We start from the raw sequence: 15,961 nt of genomic DNA on the forward strand, positions 1-15,961 counted from the left end.
CTATTAGAGTAGCTTCAGTTTTAAAGACAATTAACTGTTTCGTAACGATTATTAAACAATGACTTTTAATATATATTTAAATTTTTAGAGACAAAAAAAATTGCTTACCTTACCACACCTGTATGTTTGTGACGTAACATGTAGCTAGTGCATTTTCTCTTGTGTGAATGGCGTCATAATACCATGTACAACATATTGGCACTCCCCTACGAATAGAAAACTCGGCAAGAAGAAGCAACCGTAAAGGGAAGTAGTTGCTGTTTTAAAATAGTAAAATTATGAAATAATTAAATATTAATGGCTAAAATGATTGTAGTTTATTAGATTGTGTTGGTTGTAAAGATGGCGAAAATGCAATTGTGTCGTCGCGAAAAGTTCACGTAATTATAAGTAACCGAACACTTCATTTTAAAGTTGTACTTACATATACATATTTATGTACATATGTGTGTATATGTATTTATATGCACTTAAGTGCATACATACAGACAAGTTTCCTTTAAAAAATTAGAGATTGCGATTAATCGATTGAGCGCTAGGCTGCAACCTGTGGGTGATGATAGTAAGTGGGCGGGCTTGTAGGCGCTTAGCGATAGGCAGTAGGTGTCGGGTGTAGAGTGCACTTGTGGAGTTTGGCCAATGACGCAGTTAGTCCTTTGCTACGCGGCGATAAATTCTTAAAAGCTTACAGTAAGTCTAGATTAAATACGTATAATTTCAACATACTTAGGTGGTGAATGCACACACGCAAAAATCGCCAACGGTGCGATATACACATTTGAAACATGAACACAGCGGAGGTCAATCAAAGCCAAAGCCCACCACATATGTGCAATGAATGTAAGTAAATAGAAATCTCTTTAACGCTCTCTATACTTAAAGCATAATGCATTTATTGCTCTCAGCACACGATGAAGACTATGTGCTGCATGTGCATATGCCAAACAAGAGCTTCAAGGCGATTGGCTTCAATAAGAATGAAACCGTGTTGCACATTATTAAAAAGACGGTGTCAGAGTTCGGCAAAGATGGTCAGCCACCGCCGAGCACACAACGGTATGCATGTCGCATGTTGAATGTGATCACGAAAGAAGTAAGTAAAATGTGAACGCGTATTTGTTTACACTAAATATTTACATTATTTACTGTTTTGTTGTTCTGTTTAGATTGTATGGCTAGCGAGGACCACGTTAATGGAGAAGGTGATGTCGCACATTTTGTCACCCGGGTGCTCAAATGTCGATTGTCCAAACAATGATCCAAGCACAACTGAGATGGCGGAAAATAGAGATGTGCATCAAGGCAGGCGATTCATTACCAAAGGCGTGTGGCGCGTTGAACTGCGCGTTCGCTATGTACCACACAGGATTCAAGATTTGTTTGACGAGGACAAAACCACTTGTTTCTACTATTTTGATCAGCTAAAGGAAGATTATATCCAGGCCAATATTGCCTCTGTTGATGTTGACTTGGCGGTGCAACTTTGCTGCTTGGGCGTGCGTCATTATTTCAAAAACATAACTCTTAAGGCGCCGGATAAGAAACAGCACATCGATTACATTGAAAAGGAAATTGGATTTAAATATTTCATTCCGCAAGCTGTGATAGTCACAATAAAGCCAAAGAATCTGAAGAAAATGATACAGGTGGGATACAAAAGGGTCTACAATTACAACGACATTGAGTACTTAACAAAGTAAGTTCAGTTTTTCTTGTTTTTTTAGTTTAGCAAATTAAAATCAAATTGCCAATGATTGCAGGTTCTATGATCTTCTGAAGAGCTTTTCATTAGCCGACTATGAACAATTTTCTGTCACCCTGAGCTCTGCTTGGAATATTTCTGGCATTCTGCATGTTGGTCCCCATATCGGTAATTATTCTTAACCATTAGTAGAAACAAGAAGCTTACACAAATATTTTTCGACAGGAATCTCCTACCAGACACATCCCCAAGCCAGTTTAACAAATGTCGCGCAATTTAAGGATGTCGTTGCGATCAGAACCTGCGCTCTACCAAAGGAAAAACTCGCCAAGGATAAGTCCACAGAATTCGAGTCGCAGAACTTGAATTGCAATTGTCAAAAAATCAAAACTCAAATCAAAATATCTGCTTCAAATATTGAAGAAGACTTAATTATTACATGCAATGGAGTAAATGTAAATTAATACATTTATATACAATTTTGAATATATAACCAATCGTGATGCATTTTGCAGACTGCTGAAAGCATTGCCGATCTTATTGATGGATATTGCCGATTGCTGACGAAAGATGTTGAATTCACGATTTGGGAACGCGAATCAAATACACCAAATACCGACACATTAACAAAATCTTCGAATTCATTGCGAGAAGCTCCTAACACTTCATCGCCAAAGAATAAACCAACTTTAACAGATGATTATGCTGAAATTGGTTTACTGGAAGGCGAAGGAGACTACTCCACGCCCACAGGTAAACAAAGGCTTAACGGTTTTTACCATGTTATATTCAAGTTCATACATGTTTTTAGTACGCAACTATGAGCTGGATCGTTCGCAAATTGTGCTTAGCGCGAAAATAGGCGTGGGTCAATTTGGAGACGTTTACGTTGGGAGCTATACGTTTCCAGTATCAGCCAAATCGAAAACTAAAGCAAATGACAGTGCTTTAAGTAATAGCGACACCAAATACGATGTCATTCAAGTGGCTGTAAAGACATGTAAGGCAAATGAGGATCCCGAAAAGACAGAAAACTTCCTTGCAGAAGCATGTAAGTTAATATTATATATATAGATATATGGCTAGTTCTATATTTAATTTTTTCCATTTTTCATTGTAGATATAATGCAAAAGTTTGACCATCCACATATCATACGTCTGATTGGCATTTGCAGCATTATGCCAATTTGGATAGTAATGGAATTGGCGAAACTTGGTGAACTACGCGCCTACTTAAAAGCGAATAGTGATAGGTGAAATTTAGATTATTGTTTTCAAATTGCATGTGATTAATCAAAAGTTTATATTGCCAGACTGAGCCATGCAACCTTGCTTAAATATTGCTACCAATTGTCAACAGCGCTGAGCTATTTGGAGTCTAAGAAATTTGTGCACCGAGACATTGCTGCGCGTAATGTTCTCGTTAGCACTCCCACTTGTGTCAAGGTGTGTGATTAAATAACAAGTATAGTATTCTTATGATTTGTTTACATTAATTAATATATTCAATTCCAAATGATAGATTTAAAAAATCAAGTTAGAGCTTAAGAAAATATTTTAATTCATATTTAAATCATTTCAGTTGGCTGACTTTGGTCTATCTCGCTGGGTCTCCGATCAATCGTATTATCACTCAACACCCACAGGTTTGTAACATTTAACTTGTACTTTGTCGAATTTAGTGTAATGAAAGTACTTCTTTCAGTTGCGCTACCGATTAAGTGGATGTCGCCAGAGTCAATTAATTTTCGACGCTTCACAACCGCTAGTGATGTCTGGATGTTTGGTAAGCTATGCTTTTAAATTCATATTATCTTTATGAATATATTTGGTTTTAGGTGTTTGCATTTGGGAGATTCTTATGCTTGGCGTGAAGCCCTTTCAAGGCGTTAAAAATAGCGAAGTAATCACAAAACTGGAAAACGGAGAAAGGCTGCCTCTACCGCCAAATTGTCCGCCACGGTTATACTCCCTAATGTCGCAATGCTGGGCTTACGAGCCTCTCAAACGACCCAATTTTAAGCGGATTAAAGAGACATTATAGTATGCATTCAAAACATTTTTTCTTTTTAATAAATTAACATATACATGACTTGGATTATAGTGAAATTCTACTGGAAGACAGCATGAATGCGTCGGAGACCATGCGACGGGAACACCGCCGAGTAGCTGGTGCTTCTTGGCTAGGCCCCGAGGACAATGACATTCCTCCCTTGAAGCCATCGAGAACTATTAATGACATTGGTAACATAACTTGTAACATGCCTCTAAGGTAGAATATTATAAAGATTTATTATTGTTTATAGATAATCCAAGCCTAATGAATGCCAGCGAGGAAAAAGGCATTGTGCCACAGACATACATAATTGCCCAAAATCCGGCGGTGCTCGCTAGACTTATGATGGAGAATCAAAAACGTGGCATTAATCCCGCTGCGTACACTACACCTGCCTCGGTATTTAACACTTTAGCCGTAGGATTAGATGCCAGTAATTCAAGTCAATCGCTTAAAACCACTAAACTCCCTGCAGCGGAGCTGCTAAAACTCGATCCTGTCGCTGATTCCGATAAATTTCCAACTAACAGCATCTCATCTCATAATCTTAATCCATCGTCATCTGAAACTAGTGTATTTGACTCATCCACTTTAAATGCCATGCATATTAAGCCCCAGGTATTATTTACCGATCATTTATCGATGAAGAACAACTTTATCATATGTGCGCCACCTACGGAGAGCGATTTTCACCTCAATCAAATGCAAATGGATAACAAAACTGTTAATCAAATGACGCGTGCTGCTGGTTATAGTATTTACGGCAGCCTCGAAAGGCATCAGCCAACGATGGATAAAACAATGTTGTCCAAGGGTGGCAGCCTGGAGCGTCATCAGTCACTAATGTCGGCTCAAAATATGAATTATCACAAGCAAGTTGCACCACACCCAGCAGATCGTTCGAGGAGTATGGATCGCAATAGTCACTTTCATGCTTATCGCCAACAAATGAAAACATCCATTGAATGTGAAGCCTTGCCCGAAGAGATCTACGATTTTGGGGGTGCTGGCCTCAAAACTTGCGTGTCTGTTAAACAAGTACCGAATGCCACAATGCAATCACTGCTGCATTCATCACCAATCAATTCAAATCAAAAGACACAAGATTACAATGGTCCGCCAGCTGCTCTACAAGAAGTTGACGAGCTTAAATGCGATTGGAATTCGCAGTGGACACAACAGACTAATCTCTCCCAGGAAGGCGCTGCCTGCATGCCACTAAATACTGATGTTACAAATCAGGTTTGCGGGACGATGCACATCAAATGGATACCTCTTTTTCCGCTTTTCCTTTATTTTTTTGTATTATTTGAACATATATTTTTTAGTTGTTTACGCTTTTAAGTTATTTATTAGCTAGAATTTAGCACTTTTGAACCTAATAAGAACTACAATGTGTGTGACATTCATTTGCAGAATATGCCCAATCCAATCGGTGAAAAGTTGCGGCAACAACGCAAGGACAGCAATAGTGATGGTGAATGGCTGCATCAAGAGGAAATGCTGGTATGTTTTATATTCTATTTGACAATAGTTTATTGTGCATTAAAAAAAAACATTTTCAATTTTGCAGAGAAAGCGATCTAGCTCTATACCACCGGGAGCTGTTACGGACATTTTAGCCAAGCATCAAACATTTAAAACAGACTTGACATCAGCTGGACCAACAATTCTACCGGACTCGAACTCGCGAACAAAACTCTCGTTGGATTATTTGACAGCAGCTGAGGAATCTAATGGCTCTAGGTCTCGAAATAGTGAAATTCCTGATGGCATTCGACCCGTAAATCGTGCCAACGACGAAGTCTATTGCGCCACAACTGCCGTAGTCAAATCAATAATGTTGCTTTCGCAAGGTGTGGAAAAGTCGCACATTGATGGCTACTTGCATTTGGTTAAAAATGTTGGTGTCGAACTTAGGAATCTACTTAAATCGGTCGATAAAATTTCGATACTGTTTCCAGCGCAAGCCCTGAAGTAAGAAGGCAAATATCTTTATTTAAATCAATATTTTCAATGGCATATTCTTTTTGTGCTTGCAGAGAAGTGGAGATGGCACACAAAGTACTTTCCAAAGACATGCATGAATTAGTCTCGGCGATGCGACTGGCTCATCAATATAATGATACGACCTTGGATAATGAATACAGAAAGCAAGTATTTCTAAACATTGCGTTATTTAAATTATATTAATGTAATTTACTCCTAGGAGTATGTTATCTGCTGCGCACATCTTGGCAATGGATGCAAAGAATCTCTTTGATGTAGTCGACTCAATTCGAAATCGATATCAACAGATATCAAGTACCTCGAAAGAATCAGGCAGCTCATCTGTAAACTGTGAACAGCAATCTGGTCAATTGGGCTGTGAAGTAGCTGGTCCTTCGTCTTTTTCACTAATTGGCGATATTAGTGGCAATGTAAATGACATCAGTCTATACGACAATGAGAGCTTGGCGCACAGTTTCAACGCTCGGCAGCTACAAGCACAAACGGGGAATAAATCTGGCAGCTTACAGAGAGATATTGATATTAGCTCGGTTGCGACGACGGGCAACGAGCCCTTAAAAATAATTGAAGACACGTTAAATAGCAGCTCATCCACTGAGCATATGTATAGTAACACTTCCGCCCTACATAGCCATGGATAAATTGAAAAAAAAAATGGAATAGTTTGACTCTTTTTTTATAACTTTATTAAAAGATAGAGTACTATACGCTAACATTCTGTGTATATAACAAGCCAAAATACATATGTACATAAGTATGTGCTTTCTTACAAATGCGCAATTCATCCAAAAAAAAAAAGAAAAGAAAAGAAAAACAAAAACTAAACTCTCATATACACACATTAAATATTTTATGTATACTGCGTATGTTCTTTACATGTGACGAACACTCAACTTCGGCCGGCCGCTGTTAATGCATTATTAATTCGTCAAATAGTCAAAAATACATTTAAGAGACACTTATGTATATGTAATTAAATCAAACAATTACTAGTAGGAATATCGAAAGTATTCGTTTTTATTTCAATGGAACAGAGAATTAAGGACGGTTAGGATTTGGTCAAAGCTGCCACTTGATGCACTTTGAATAGTATGTGATATTGGGAAATAATTGAGATCTTAGCTGTGTCCTGTCCCAAATTTAACATTACTAAGCGAAACCAAACTTGGCGAATAAGAAACACAGAATAGAAATAAATGGTTTCTAAATTAAATTTTGCTATAATTTCTTTAATAATAATAATATGCATTTTTTAATTAAATGTATTGCGTAGTTTTATTTAATATTCGATACTAAAAGATGACAAAAATATGTAAAAGTACGAAAGCAGATGAATATCCATATAACGAGAACACTGAATTTATGTGGTGAGAAAATAGATTATGCCCTTGTCATACAAATATATATTAAATTCTTTGTTCGGTTTTTGTATATGCTCATAACATTTAAACAAATGCAAATGAAAAATCAACAACATCGCGTAAATAGAACAATTATTAACGAGCTGAGTTGCTATTGAATGTAATTAGGAATATATTGTCCGTTCAATCCATTCCTCCAACGTAAAGGTGGCAGTTTCGTTCTTTTCGGCATCTCGTTCCTTGAATATTTCTGGAAATTATATTTTAAATACGTTAGAAAGGAATGAGAAGTATAAATCAATTTCTATATATACCTATATATGTCTTAATTTTGACGGCACACATGAGGAAATCATCAAATGCAATCTTTCCGTCTCGCGATCCATAACGATGACCTAAAGCGTTCAACACACGATTATTTAAATGATAACCAGCCGATTGAAGTGCTTCACGAAGCTGAAAGCCTGAAATGCGGCCAGAGCTGTCAGTATCGTATTGCTTAAAGATCGCCTTCCATTTGGCGATATCAGAAAGCAAAGCCTCAAATTCTTCGAAACCCAGTTTCCCGGACTTATCGGCATCCAACATAGCCACCATAGAGCGGCAAACATCTTTGGAAAAACCGTGCGTCTCGTCAACAATAGCTATTATAAATAATGAGAACAATATGAGAATTATGTTTACATTCCACTCATGCTGATGTCTTACGTCGATTAATAGTTGGATTATTTTCTATTAGTGGCTTGCTAGACTGATCGCCCGCTCCTAGCTGATTTTCGAAGGGTGTGCCTTTAAGGAATGGCCCACAAATCAGAGCAAGCAACCCACAGGCATTGCCAGAGTCCTCTCCTCCCATGCCAGCTGCTTGAGTCTCAAAAGCATTGTTGGCTTGGAAGCGACTGTATTCGATTGCCTTTGGTAAATCTGGATTGTAAAAAGGTAAACTTAAAAAAACTTGATATAATATTAATATGTATATCAAACTCACCATCCTTCATGGAGTGATCCAAGATGAGTTTCAACTCCATCCAATCAACTTCTTGATCCTTGCCAGCAATGCTGTCGAACAGTCGCCTCAAGCTGTCCTTTTGAGGATCTGTGGGCCTTGGCGAAGGAATTGCAGGTACCACCTAAGATGCACAAACAATATTCATTAATAATAATCTGTTATATTGAAATGGTTATTAACTTACATCATCTGCATGACCTCCGTAGCCAACATGATCGTCGTTCTCTCTACATAAAAGTTGGTGGAAAATTTGATTTGGAAAATTGATTGATAAAATATAAGGTTTTATTAAATTGTCGGTATGTAGCTACAATATTTCTATTTCAAATAGAGCAATAGTATAATACATTTGAAAATTGTAATAATACGTACAATAAGATTAGGGCAATATGCATTTAAAGGAGGTCCGCCATTTACAGAACAGAATAAATTATAATTTATCAAATACTCAATCCGTTATATGTTGACTAGTTGTCGTTTGACATTATACTTTTTAATGCAGTAATTTACAATACTCGTTTTAGTTCAATTAAGTTCATAAAACAATAGATTGATCAAGGAAATTTTAAAATTGATCAGATTTAATGATGTGCAACTAAATAAATATTTAAAAATTTGCTACCACTAAGGGATATTCAACAATAACATTTTTGGAATGTACTCTAAAACAAAAACAAGATTTCTAATTTTACACCTGTGGGCAAAATAATAGCTTATACAAACCTGCAACGGAATTAATTGTTAATTATACTAGTAATTATTCTTACATTACGGTGAGTAATGTTAAGCTAGTGACAAATTCATAGAACCGAGACGGAAACTTGTTAGATATTACTCATCTTATTGCAGGTTTGAAATTTTACATTACATTTACATTAACTTGTTAGATTATAATCTCAGCTGAGTTTTTTTAGATTAGATTGGTGCAGTTAACATTTGAGTGAGCATTAATTAAGAAATACAAACACCGTTATGTTTAGGTATTTATGAGCATGAGTTAGAAAATTTTTTGAAATGAGCATGAGAACATGTTAGAGCCAGAATTTAATCAACATACTGCTATTTTATCTTCCCACAGGTTTATATTATTATAGTATAAGCTAGCTGTTACACATGCACACAGGTACAAACAATCAAGGTAATCACAGTACCCACCCCTCGCATATTGCATAGATAGAATAATTGAAATATTTATCGGCTGCCGAATTTTAGATCTAATATACAAACTCTTCTGCATTTGCATTGTATACGCACTCCATATTATTTTTAGTTTCGGAAAAGACTCGAATGATGAATTCGCCTTCCTCATTTGGATCGAAAGTTGACGGTACAATCAGATAATGACCCGGAGGTAGCTTAAAGCGAGCGCACACCTATTCGAATGGAATGCAAATAATTATTAATTGATGAGATAATAATTAATATAATATATACTTCTCGTGTGTTGATAAAGTGTGGCGAGCGGCCAACTGACGATTTATATTTGAAGAAATTGATGCCCTGCGGACGATTCTGCAGATCGTGATCAGTTAGACTATAGATGGCAAAACCAATTGTTAAGCACTCCATGCCCATGTTGCGCTTCGATCTGCGATTCTTTTGCATCAGGGCCACAATCACAGTGCAGTGTCCCTCCTCATCCTCCTCATCGGGATCGACGAGTGTTATAATATATTGGGGATTGTGCCAGAAAGTTTCCAAGAAGTTGCGGCAACCTCCAGCTGTCACTCCCGGCGTCCATTCGCCCTCGTACATGGACATTTCCCATTTGCGCTTGCCATTTTGCTGATAGTCATCGCTCTTTTGCGAGAATGAATCTGGTGACAAATTGCAGATTTCGACGCGATCGAAATAATTCAAAAAGTCCTGGAACGACATCCAGAACTCGCCATCACGATCGAAAGTCAATCCAATTTCCGTCTTCTGCTCCTCGGGTATGTAACGCCACTCGGGTGAACTGTCGCTCCAAGGTCCGTTCCACTCGGCTTCATTGCCCCACGGGTTACGCATACGTATCATGGGAATCTTGCCTTGACGATTTGGAGTCACAATGTCAATAAGGCAAACCTGCAAACAACAATAAAGAACAAATGTATTAACAAATTACGACCAAGTTGAAGAGCAGCACTCGCACCTTGGTGATGGAGTAAGCGTGTCCGCGAATTAAGCCCTGTGGCGTTTCAGCCTCCAGCACATTGGGATCCGCTTCGATAGAGCAACCCATCATGGAACTGCGCTCCGCTCCTTTTTGCAAAATGGTAAATAGATTGTCCGGCGACTCCTTGAGGTCATACCATTCACTGACACCGCCAGTGAAATCCTCCATAGCCTCGCAAGTAGTGCCTCCCTTAAGCGCCTCATAAGAGCCATGAAGTCTATACAAATTATAGGCATTAGGAAATGAGTTAATTCAATAATTGATTAGCAATTATACTTGGCGTAGGCTTTTTCCAAGAGAGCACTCCAGAACTCGTTCTTCTCCGCCGAATGCATATAGAGTAGCTCTCCACGATATGTCGGCAGACGATCATCAATAATCACATCCACCCATTTACCTAATCAATTTAGTTAAATAATTTAGTAGTGTAAAACTACTTAAACAAATTCAATAATTACCATACTGCCAAAAGCGAAAATGAAAGATGCCCGCATAGTTTTCTTGGAAGCTTTGCTCCGGCGGAATTACGCGGAAAAAGAGATTCGATTCCTGTGTCAAATTTGCGGTGGCAGCCAAAAGCCAACAGTCTCCAAGTTCGCCCTGCTGCACATCAAATCGAGAGAAGCCCTCCACAAAGAACTGCGGATCCTCCACAATTTCCTGTAAAGTATGTGTTGAGAGTTAAGAAAAATCGCATCACGTTGTATATACAATATATATTACATGCGGACGCAGCCATTCAATGTGCCGATCAGGTCGGCGTGAGAACATCAGAGATTCGTTGCTAGCGGGGAAAAGGGGATCCTCGAAGAGCGAACCACTCGCCAGGCAGCCGTTCAGCAATGACTCGTAATCCTGCACATCGACATTGTGCCCCAGACCAGCATTCGTCTCGCCCAGCTAAAAACGATGCACTTTCTTATTAGTATCACAAACATATGAAATTTTCTATATTTGTGGAAAGGGAAAATATGAAAAATGTTGCTCTACATTTTATACAAGAAGTATACATACATATACGTATAGTAAGAGAAATGTGAGATGTATCCTAAAATGTTTACACAGCCACAATCACGAACACAAACACAAAGTAATAAAGAAGGACGACAACGTGTTATCCTTGCAAAAGCAAAGTACTTACATTACCATTAAATTCAGCTACTGCATTTTGCAAGGGTCGCTTAGTTTTTAAATAGAGTTTTCAATGACAAGAGTAGAGTAGAGTGTAAATGCATGATTAGAGGAGCAAAATGTAAAAATGTAAGCTTTGTTCGACCGTCTGACATCTTGCAAGAGATACTGTCAACTAACGGACTACTTACGTTGCCATTCACAGTGGCTACCTCACTTTGCAAGGGTCGCTGAATTCGAATGGCAAAAGGAAAGTGTAAATGGATTGAGCAGGTATTAAAATGTATGATTGTACGACTGTATGTTAGATAGAATGATGTACCCTCAATTTAGTTCGTCAATCACACTTACGACTCGCATGTTCTTGATGCTAGGCAGAACTCGCTTTGTTTCGGCCTCCTTCTTCACAAAAATTTCATTGATCACAGATCCAACAACTTCTTTGGCGGCGCCCATTGCGGCATCGCCGGCAGCATTGAGGAACTCTTGCCCCGCCTGTCTTAAGAATCCTTTGAGTTCATCCATCTTGAATTCCTATGTTGTTGGAAAATTTAAAAAAATAAAAAATCATAAGTATTAAAACTAGAGAAAGCTTTTTGGCTTTACAATTTTGTAATTTATCATTTTGGGACCAATATTGTAATAAACACGACATTGGGTATTTAAGTAATGTGTTGACATCATGCGTAGATGTTAACCAAGTATATAGTCCCGTAGGAAATTATATTTTAATTATCTTGGGTGTATATATGTAAATATGTATTCATAAGTATCTGCAAGGCGTGTGTAAACTACTCAAAGTCACGCAATGAGTTGCTCTCAATTAGTATATCATTATTTACTTATATCTGCAAAACTCTCAGGATAAACTATCTAATATTTATAATTTGGTTCGCAGACTTTATTTGATGAGGTTTTAGCAAATAGTTATAAAAATCAACAAGTCAAAATTATTGAACTTTCAAAATTATTACTTTTAAACATTCATATTGATATTTCGTTTGTTTGTTGATAAATAAGTCAATTATAAGATTATTTTTTTATCGACAGTGTAAATAAACAAAAAAAAAAAAAAAATGATATAATTAGATAAACAAATAGATAGATAATAAATAAACCCATTAAACCAAATGCAATTTATCAATTCCGCACACATGACAACTTAGTAAGGGCGTTCATAAGTAAACATCATGTTTAACGCTTGTTTTATGGACTTAGACAGTAATAAAACTGGCAATAAATGCTTTAATCGTATTTAAACAGTCAATATTTACGATGTCAATCCTTTTCACATAAATGCAAATAATCTCTAACCATGACATTGGATTATTTGGCAAATTCGGTTAAAAATGCGGAGTACTATATAATTTATTTTCTTTTAAAACGAAAGACTTAAATTGAAACCGTTCTAATGTGAGTCATTAAAGATAAGAATATTAAAGTTAATAATTTGAAGTCTATCCGGAGGGCGCTGTTCGTATATAACAAAATACATATCTACCAAAATGCGGCAAGATGTTTGTTACATACCAAACAGATGAACATTTTTTTGATATTCAACTGGATGGTGACATCATTGCAAAGAACATACAAACATATGAATATGTATAGACTATGTGTGTGTGTCATTTCAATACATTTATTTATCGTATGCTTGTAAACGGCGGCATCGAAAATAAATATACTTCTATACACATTTATTTACGCACAAATTTTTTATCTTTTAATTAGCATAAACATTTAAGTTGAACGCCTGCTTTCCCTGTGCATGTGTGCAGATGCGAATTAGTTTTGTTGTGTTGCTGACCAAGTTTATTCACTTTATAAATATTTCCTTTTGCACCTTCGTCATAGGGCGAAAACATTAATTAAAGCATTTATCTACGAAGTTGAAACAGGTTTAATAACAATCACAAGTTCCTAGACTGTTTCTACCACATGCCACAGCACGCACTTAAATATATACATATGTAGGTGTATATGAGCCAATAATAATAGACAAAGTCTATTTATAATATATAAAATATATTTGTTGATTAATATAAACCTTGTAGATTGAATAAACGATTTCCCCACTTCACGCACACTTGCAGACTATCACTTTAAAACTGACAACAATACTACGTAGTATATGCACATTTACACAACAATACAGTTTTCTTTAATTTGAGAAGAATCAGCAACACATTCGTCATTGACGCTATGTAGTTACTCACTGAAAAGAATTTTCGAACTTTCGCTGCTGCTCAACAAAAATTGTTAATGAATTTTATACATGTAGCATGTTGCCAACTACTATGAGCAACATATGTATGTATGTATGTGTGTAATTTCTCTCATCAGCTGACAAAGTCACAACACAAAATTATCGAAAATCGATAGCACGTTGTTATACGACAGTTTGACAATTCTTATGAAGCGCCAAATTTAATTTGAATGGATAAACCAACTGCGTAGATTATTATTACTCATGATTGGTTATTAACGTCTAACGTGCTTAATATTTAATAATTTACAACAGAAAATACCTAATAATAATTTGTGGCTCAAGTAAATCTTCGAATCCCTTCAAGAGGTTTATATTAATTATTAGTTCATGAAATTTAGATAGCTAAGTGTACTTTCAACTTTATTATCGATAATATCAACTTGAAGATAAATCATGAAATATGAACTAACGAAGTTCGTTCCGGAGTTTTCATTCCGCAACGATCGCGCTGCAAAGAGCTGCCAACTCGTCGGAAACTACTTCCAAGAAAAATGCATCCATGAGATTAAGATACATACAACAAACTGAAGACAAGTGTGTAGGAATTTTTAATGTACACATAAATACTCTGCATTCTAAAGGTTGCGCATTTAAATTGTTTGAGCAGAATACCGTGTACAAAAGTAAAACAGATGCTCAACGATTGAAAAGATTGTTAATATTCCAAATAACAAGATGACTCCATCTGTGGTATTTTTGCCGTCACTTTGGCTAATTTCAATGATTTGTATGCTGCCATCAACGTACTCAACACAGTCTGGGATCTACGTAGACAATGGCAAAGATCAAACCGTAATGCAACGCGTGCTAAACGATGACGACAAGATGGATGTTTCATATGAGATCCTTGAATTTCTGGGCATTGCCGATCGTCCACTGCACCATAGAAATCACGGCTTGTCGCTGCGTAAATCGGCGCCCAAGTTTCTGCTGGATGTCTATCATCGCATCACGGCAGAGGAAGGACTCACTATTGACAATCATAATGATCATCGCCGCTCCAAGCGTGAGGCAGATGATAATGAGCAGAATTTCATCACCGATCTGGATAAGCGGGTAATCGATGAGAGCGATATCATTATGACATTCCTGAATAAACGCAATCACAACATGGAGGAGATGCGTCATGAGCACGGCAGTCGTCTTTGGTTCGAAGTGTCCAACATTCCCAGTGACAATTATCTCATGATGGCCGAACTTCGCCTTTATCAAAATTCCAATGAGGGCAAATGGATGACGACCAACAAACAATTCACAGTCACCGTTTACGCAATAAACTCAGCCTCAGGATCGGGGCAAAACTCGCTGGAACCACTGTCCTCGGTGAATACGACAGGCGACTATATTGGCTGGTTGGAGCTAAATGTCACGGAAGCTCTGCATGAATGGTTAATTAATGCCAGAGAAAATCACGGCATCTATATTGGGGCACATGCTTTAAATAAGCCTGAACGTGAGATAAAGCTGGACGACATTGGATTGACACATCGTCGTGCCAAAGCGGACGATGAGTACCAACCCTTTATGATTGGTTTCTTCCGTGGACCCGAACTTATTAAATCAACCGCACACAGCACGCAGAAGCGAACAAAGCGCAGCACTTTGCATCAGCGCAAGAAGAAAAAGTCGGAGATGAGCAATCCCTTCATGGAGAACACAATGGAAAATACGCGCAGCTGTCAAATGCAAACACTGTACATTGACTTCAAGGATTTGGGCTGGCACGATTGGATTATTGCTCCTGAGGGTTACGGTGCCTTCTATTGCAGCGGCGAATGCAATTTTCCATTGAATGCGCATATGAATGCCACCAACCATGCGATTGTCCAGACTCTGGTGCATCTGATGCAGCCGAAGAAGGTCCCAAAGCCATGCTGTGCTCCCACACGATTGGGAGCTCTTCCCGTCCTCTATCATCTGAACGATGAGAACGTCAACCTGAAGAAGTATAAGAATATGATTGTCAAGTCCTGCGGGTGCCATTGATTTATGCTATTTGTGTATTTATCTTTAAATGTAATAACATAGCTCTGTAATTAATTAATAACTGTATACAACATGTCATTCTCTGTAATCTGCAATCTCAAATATATTTTTGTAGAAATAAACCAAAAGTATTGTACGAAACGCTGTTTTATTCATTATAAATTTAAACGAAATACTTCTTAATTGTTTAGTTGTACATAATGAAAGGCACTTTTTCAAAGTTAAAAAATTATAAAAAGAAATGATATACTCTCTTATTCGTTATGTAACCAATAACTG

General features: G+C 37.3%; 3 protein-coding genes across 5 annotated transcripts; 2 read left to right on the forward strand and 1 right to left on the reverse strand.

Annotated features, from left to right (window-relative positions):
* The first annotated feature begins 22 nt into the window (after positions 1 to 22).
* Positions 23 to 6,767, forward strand: LOC117569809 (focal adhesion kinase 1). Of its 2 annotated transcripts, none has more exons than XM_052005318.1 (19): positions 23 to 244; positions 729 to 840; positions 906 to 1,093; positions 1,167 to 1,696; positions 1,761 to 1,870; positions 1,928 to 2,157; positions 2,218 to 2,455; positions 2,514 to 2,753; positions 2,823 to 2,955; positions 3,016 to 3,148; positions 3,285 to 3,348; positions 3,408 to 3,488; positions 3,541 to 3,745; positions 3,807 to 3,946; positions 4,009 to 5,000; positions 5,175 to 5,264; positions 5,332 to 5,735; positions 5,801 to 5,911; positions 5,968 to 6,767. In XM_052005318.1, exons 2-19 carry the CDS (start codon positions 786 to 788, stop codon positions 6,407 to 6,409), a joined length of 4,386 nt encoding a protein of 1,461 aa, XP_051861278.1. In that variant the 5' UTR covers positions 23 to 244; positions 729 to 785; the 3' UTR covers positions 6,410 to 6,767. The 2 variants fall into 2 exon arrangements, with proteins under 2 accessions (XP_051861278.1, XP_051861279.1); XM_052005319.1 differs by having other exon boundaries at positions 29 to 244; positions 4,009 to 4,157.
* A 241-nt stretch (positions 6,768 to 7,008) lies between these two features.
* Positions 7,009 to 13,636, reverse strand: LOC117569812 (calpain-A). 2 transcript variants are annotated; one of them, XM_034251131.2, is made up of 13 exons: positions 13,475 to 13,636; positions 11,779 to 11,961; positions 11,020 to 11,196; positions 10,755 to 10,956; positions 10,573 to 10,693; positions 10,273 to 10,513; positions 9,573 to 10,205; positions 9,393 to 9,511; positions 8,323 to 8,365; positions 8,118 to 8,259; positions 7,838 to 8,053; positions 7,444 to 7,773; positions 7,009 to 7,379 (listed from the first exon to the last, which is right to left on the reverse strand). In XM_034251131.2, the coding sequence occupies exons 2-13, from the start codon at positions 11,950 to 11,952 to the stop codon at positions 7,294 to 7,296; spliced, it is 2,484 nt and encodes an 827-aa protein (XP_034107022.1). In that variant the 5' UTR covers positions 11,953 to 11,961; positions 13,475 to 13,636; the 3' UTR covers positions 7,009 to 7,293. The 2 variants fall into 2 exon arrangements, with proteins under 2 accessions (XP_034107022.1, XP_034107021.1); XM_034251130.2 differs by lacking the exon at positions 13,475 to 13,636 and having other exon boundaries at positions 11,779 to 11,982.
* Positions 13,637 to 14,191: 555 nt separating this feature from the next.
* On the forward strand, positions 14,192 to 15,823 carry LOC117569112 (protein 60A). Its single transcript, XM_034250131.2, has one exon. The coding sequence runs from the start codon at positions 14,372 to 14,374 to the stop codon at positions 15,680 to 15,682; it is 1,311 nt and encodes a 436-aa protein (XP_034106022.1). The 5' UTR covers positions 14,192 to 14,371; the 3' UTR covers positions 15,683 to 15,823.
* The last annotated feature ends 138 nt before the right edge of the window (positions 15,824 to 15,961 follow it).

This window comes from Drosophila albomicans, chromosome 3, assembly GCF_009650485.2.
Source record: "Drosophila albomicans strain 15112-1751.03 chromosome 3, ASM965048v2, whole genome shotgun sequence".
Lineage (NCBI taxonomy): Eukaryota > Metazoa > Arthropoda > Insecta > Diptera > Drosophilidae > Drosophila > Drosophila albomicans.